The sequence below is a fragment of the Falco cherrug genome, chromosome W (assembly GCF_023634085.1).
Source record: "Falco cherrug isolate bFalChe1 chromosome W, bFalChe1.pri, whole genome shotgun sequence".
NCBI classification, from domain to species: Eukaryota; Metazoa; Chordata; class Aves; order Falconiformes; family Falconidae; genus Falco; species Falco cherrug.
In genome coordinates, this window is record NC_073719.1 from 17,653,546 (window position 1) to 17,656,656 (window position 3,111).

The window sequence follows — 3,111 nt, forward strand, 5'->3', positions numbered from 1 at the left end:
CCACATCAGGACTGCTGAGCCCACAATGGGGCTCCCAGCACATGAAAGACCCTGACACATCAGAGAAGTCCTGCAGAGGCCAGAAGGATAGTTGGGACCTGGAGCATATTATGGGCAAAGGGAGGCTGAGAGAGCAAGAGTATTATTTGAGAAATTGTTCTGAATGAAAGACTGGAGCGCTGGACCCAGGCCAGCTGGTGGGATCTCAATCAATATTTGTTAGAACACCATGCCATGAGAACATGATCTTGTTGGAGGTCTCTGACAATGGCCTTCCCTGAGAGACCAACTGTGGCAAGAGCTATGGGACTTGTGTGTAACAAGTGTCAGTAGGAAGGTGGCTCCCTTTATATTTAGAAATGGTGATGGAGTTGGGTATCACCGGGCAACGGAGGAGGACAGAGGTGACCATGCAGCAGTGGTCCCTAATGAGGGCTGGGGTATATGACCAGGCTTGGAAATGAGCAGTGTTTGGGAATTTGTGGGGAAAATTTCCCTTCTGCAGCTTTCTGAGGGTGTGCAGGGAACACGGCACAGATCTGGCCCCTCAGTCCCGCTCCTTTGGTGCCTTGCTGGCTTCACCATGACCCCTGGGTCTGCACCAGGACCACCCTGCTGTGTGCCCCCACGCTGCACACCCACACAGCTGAGCTCTCACTGGTGTTTCCCTCTCCCTGGCCCTTCCCAGCCCAGCCCCCCCTCCCCAGCTCTGCCCACCTCCCCTGCCCTCTCCCCAGCCCAGGCAGACACAGCAGCCCACGCGGGGCTGGCCCCATGCAATTGCCCACCCAAAGGGGGCTGCAGAGCTCTGGGCACTCACCCCATGGCCATAGACCATCACAAGGGCACAGGAGATGCTGGTGGGCAGAGAGGGGTCTCCTCCTGCCAGTCAGCCCCAGGGCTGGCACCAGCCATGGCATGAGGACACAGAGGCCATTGCCTCCCTCTGTCTGCTGCTCCTCTCTCACAGGGACCCTGCTTGCCCACTCCTGGCAGCCCCTCGGCGCCAGTCCCTGTCCCCAGCACCAGGCTGCTGGCCTGGGGGCTCCCCAGGCACCTCCTGCTGCACCAGGGACACAGCAGCCTGCCCCAGCTGGGGCATCCACAGAGACACCTGCTCTTGCCCACGGATGTGGTCTCAGGCATGGCCCTGAGCAGGCGGTGCTGCTGTGCAGGGCAGCGGTGCCTGAAAGCCCAGGGAGATGGTCCCAGGCACATCCCTCTTGGTCACCCACCATTCCCATGGGCACTGGGCCCCCACACGCCAAGGCTCAACACAGGCCCATGCCCTAACGCGTTGCCCCATGCCCTCCTCCCCTGAGCCATGGAGAACCCAAGATCAGAGACGTTGTTCAGGAAACAATTCCTGCAGCTTGTTCCTCAGCTTGGCTTTGGAATTAGTGCCAAAAGTCCAAACATTGGAACTGAGAAATCCTCCTTTTATTACAGAGATGTGAGCCAGGAGTCAAGGTTAATTGTCCACCCATGCACATGTACAAAGAACACCAGGTCAGACAGGCTGGGTTCCCACGTGCAACAGATTCAGACATTTCTAGAAAAACAGGATTGTCACAAATAGAATGCTAAACGCACTGGAGTTTCCAGAAATGAAGGGGAAATGCCTTGTGAAGGGACATGGATAATTTGTTGCTTCTGAGATACACCTGACTGCATCAGCTTCTTCAGTGCGTCCTTCAGCTCCTGGTTCCTCATGCTGTAGATGAGGGGGTTCACTGCTGGAGGCACCACCGAGTACAGGACTGCCACCACCAGGTCCAGGGATGGGGAGGAGATGGAGGGGGGCTTCAGGTGGGCAAATATGGCAGTGCTGAGAAAGAGGGAGATCACGGCCAGGTGAGGGAGGCACGTGGAAAAGGCTTTGTGCCGTCCCTGCTCAGAGGGGATCCTCAGCACAGCCCTGAAGATCTGCACATAGGACAGCACAATGAAAACAAAACATCCACAGACTAAACAGGAACTAATCACTAGAAGCCCCACTTCCCTGAGGTAGGTGTGTGAGCAGGAGAGCTTGAGGATCTGTGGGATTTCACAGAAGACCTGTCCCAGGGCATTGCCTTGGCAGAGCGGCAGTGACAGTGTATTGGCCGTGTGCAGCACAGCATAGAGAAACCCACTGGCCCAGGCAGCTGCTGCCATGTGGACACAAGCTCTGCTGCCCAGCAGGGTCCCGTAGTGCAGGGGCTGGCAGATGGCCACGGAGCGGTCATAGGCCATGACGGTGAGGAGAGAACACTCCGCTGAAAGGAAAAAGACAATCAGGAAGAGCTGTGCAGCACATCCTGAGTAGGAGATGTCCCTGGTGTCCCAGAGGGAGTTGGCCATGGCTTTGGGGAGAGTGGTGGAGATGGAGCCTAGGTCGAGGAGGGAGAGGTTGAGGAGGAAGAAGTACATGGGGGTTTGCAGGTGGTGGTCGCACACTATGGTGGTGATGATGAGTCCGTTGGCCATGAGGGCAGCCAGGTAGATGCCCAGGGAGAGCCAGAAGTGCAAGAGCTGCAGCTCCCGCGTGTCTGCCAATGCCAGGAGGAGGAACTGGGTGATGGAGCTGCTGTTGGACATGTGCTGCCTCTGGGCATATGGTCCTGTCACAGGAGAAAAAGACAGTGATAATTTAGGGGAGACTTCTGCAAGCAAAATCAAAGCCATTTCCCACAGACCATCCCCCCGTCACACACAGACATCCCTCTCTTTTCTCGGAGACCTTCCTGCAGCTGTGTGGCTGCAGCCCTGCTTGGTGCTGGCCGTGTGGGTGATGAAGAGCAGGGCATCTGCCCACGGGCTCTTGACCAGCCAGCCCCACTCTGCAGCAGTGGGTGGGGGCAGGGACCAGTCCTGGTGTTTAACTTTGTCCTCTGAAACCAGTGCCAACGCAGAAGGGCTGGTCAGCGTCTGCAGCGCCAGTGCTAAGGAACGGGAAGGGTGAAGGCATTGTAAGAGAGCTTTAGTTTTTTTCACAGCTCCCCCCCATCTCTCCTGTTGAGTATTTTCAGATGTCAGAAAAGCAGAGCATTTTTGCTGCCCTCCGGTGGAACAGAGTGAGGTCTGTGAGGCAAGAGGATTGCCTGTGGGTGAGTGCCCAGTGAGGGGAGG

At 56.8% G+C, this 3,111-nt stretch overlaps 1 protein-coding gene across 1 annotated transcript; it reads right to left on the minus strand.

Moving 5' to 3' along the window:
- Window positions 1–1,569: 1,569 nt before the first annotated feature.
- LOC129734554 (olfactory receptor 14C36-like) lies at window positions 1,570–2,580 on the minus strand. Its single transcript, XM_055698165.1, has one exon. It carries the CDS (start codon window positions 2,578–2,580, stop codon window positions 1,570–1,572), a length of 1,011 nt encoding a protein of 336 aa, XP_055554140.1.
- Between the last annotated feature and the right edge of the window lie 531 nt (window positions 2,581–3,111).

Excerpts from the sequence above, each read along its gene's own strand:
- LOC129734554 (XM_055698165.1), bottom strand. The coding sequence starts at position 2,580 with ATGTCCAACAGCAGCTCCATCACCCAGTTCCTCCTCCTGGCATTGGCA.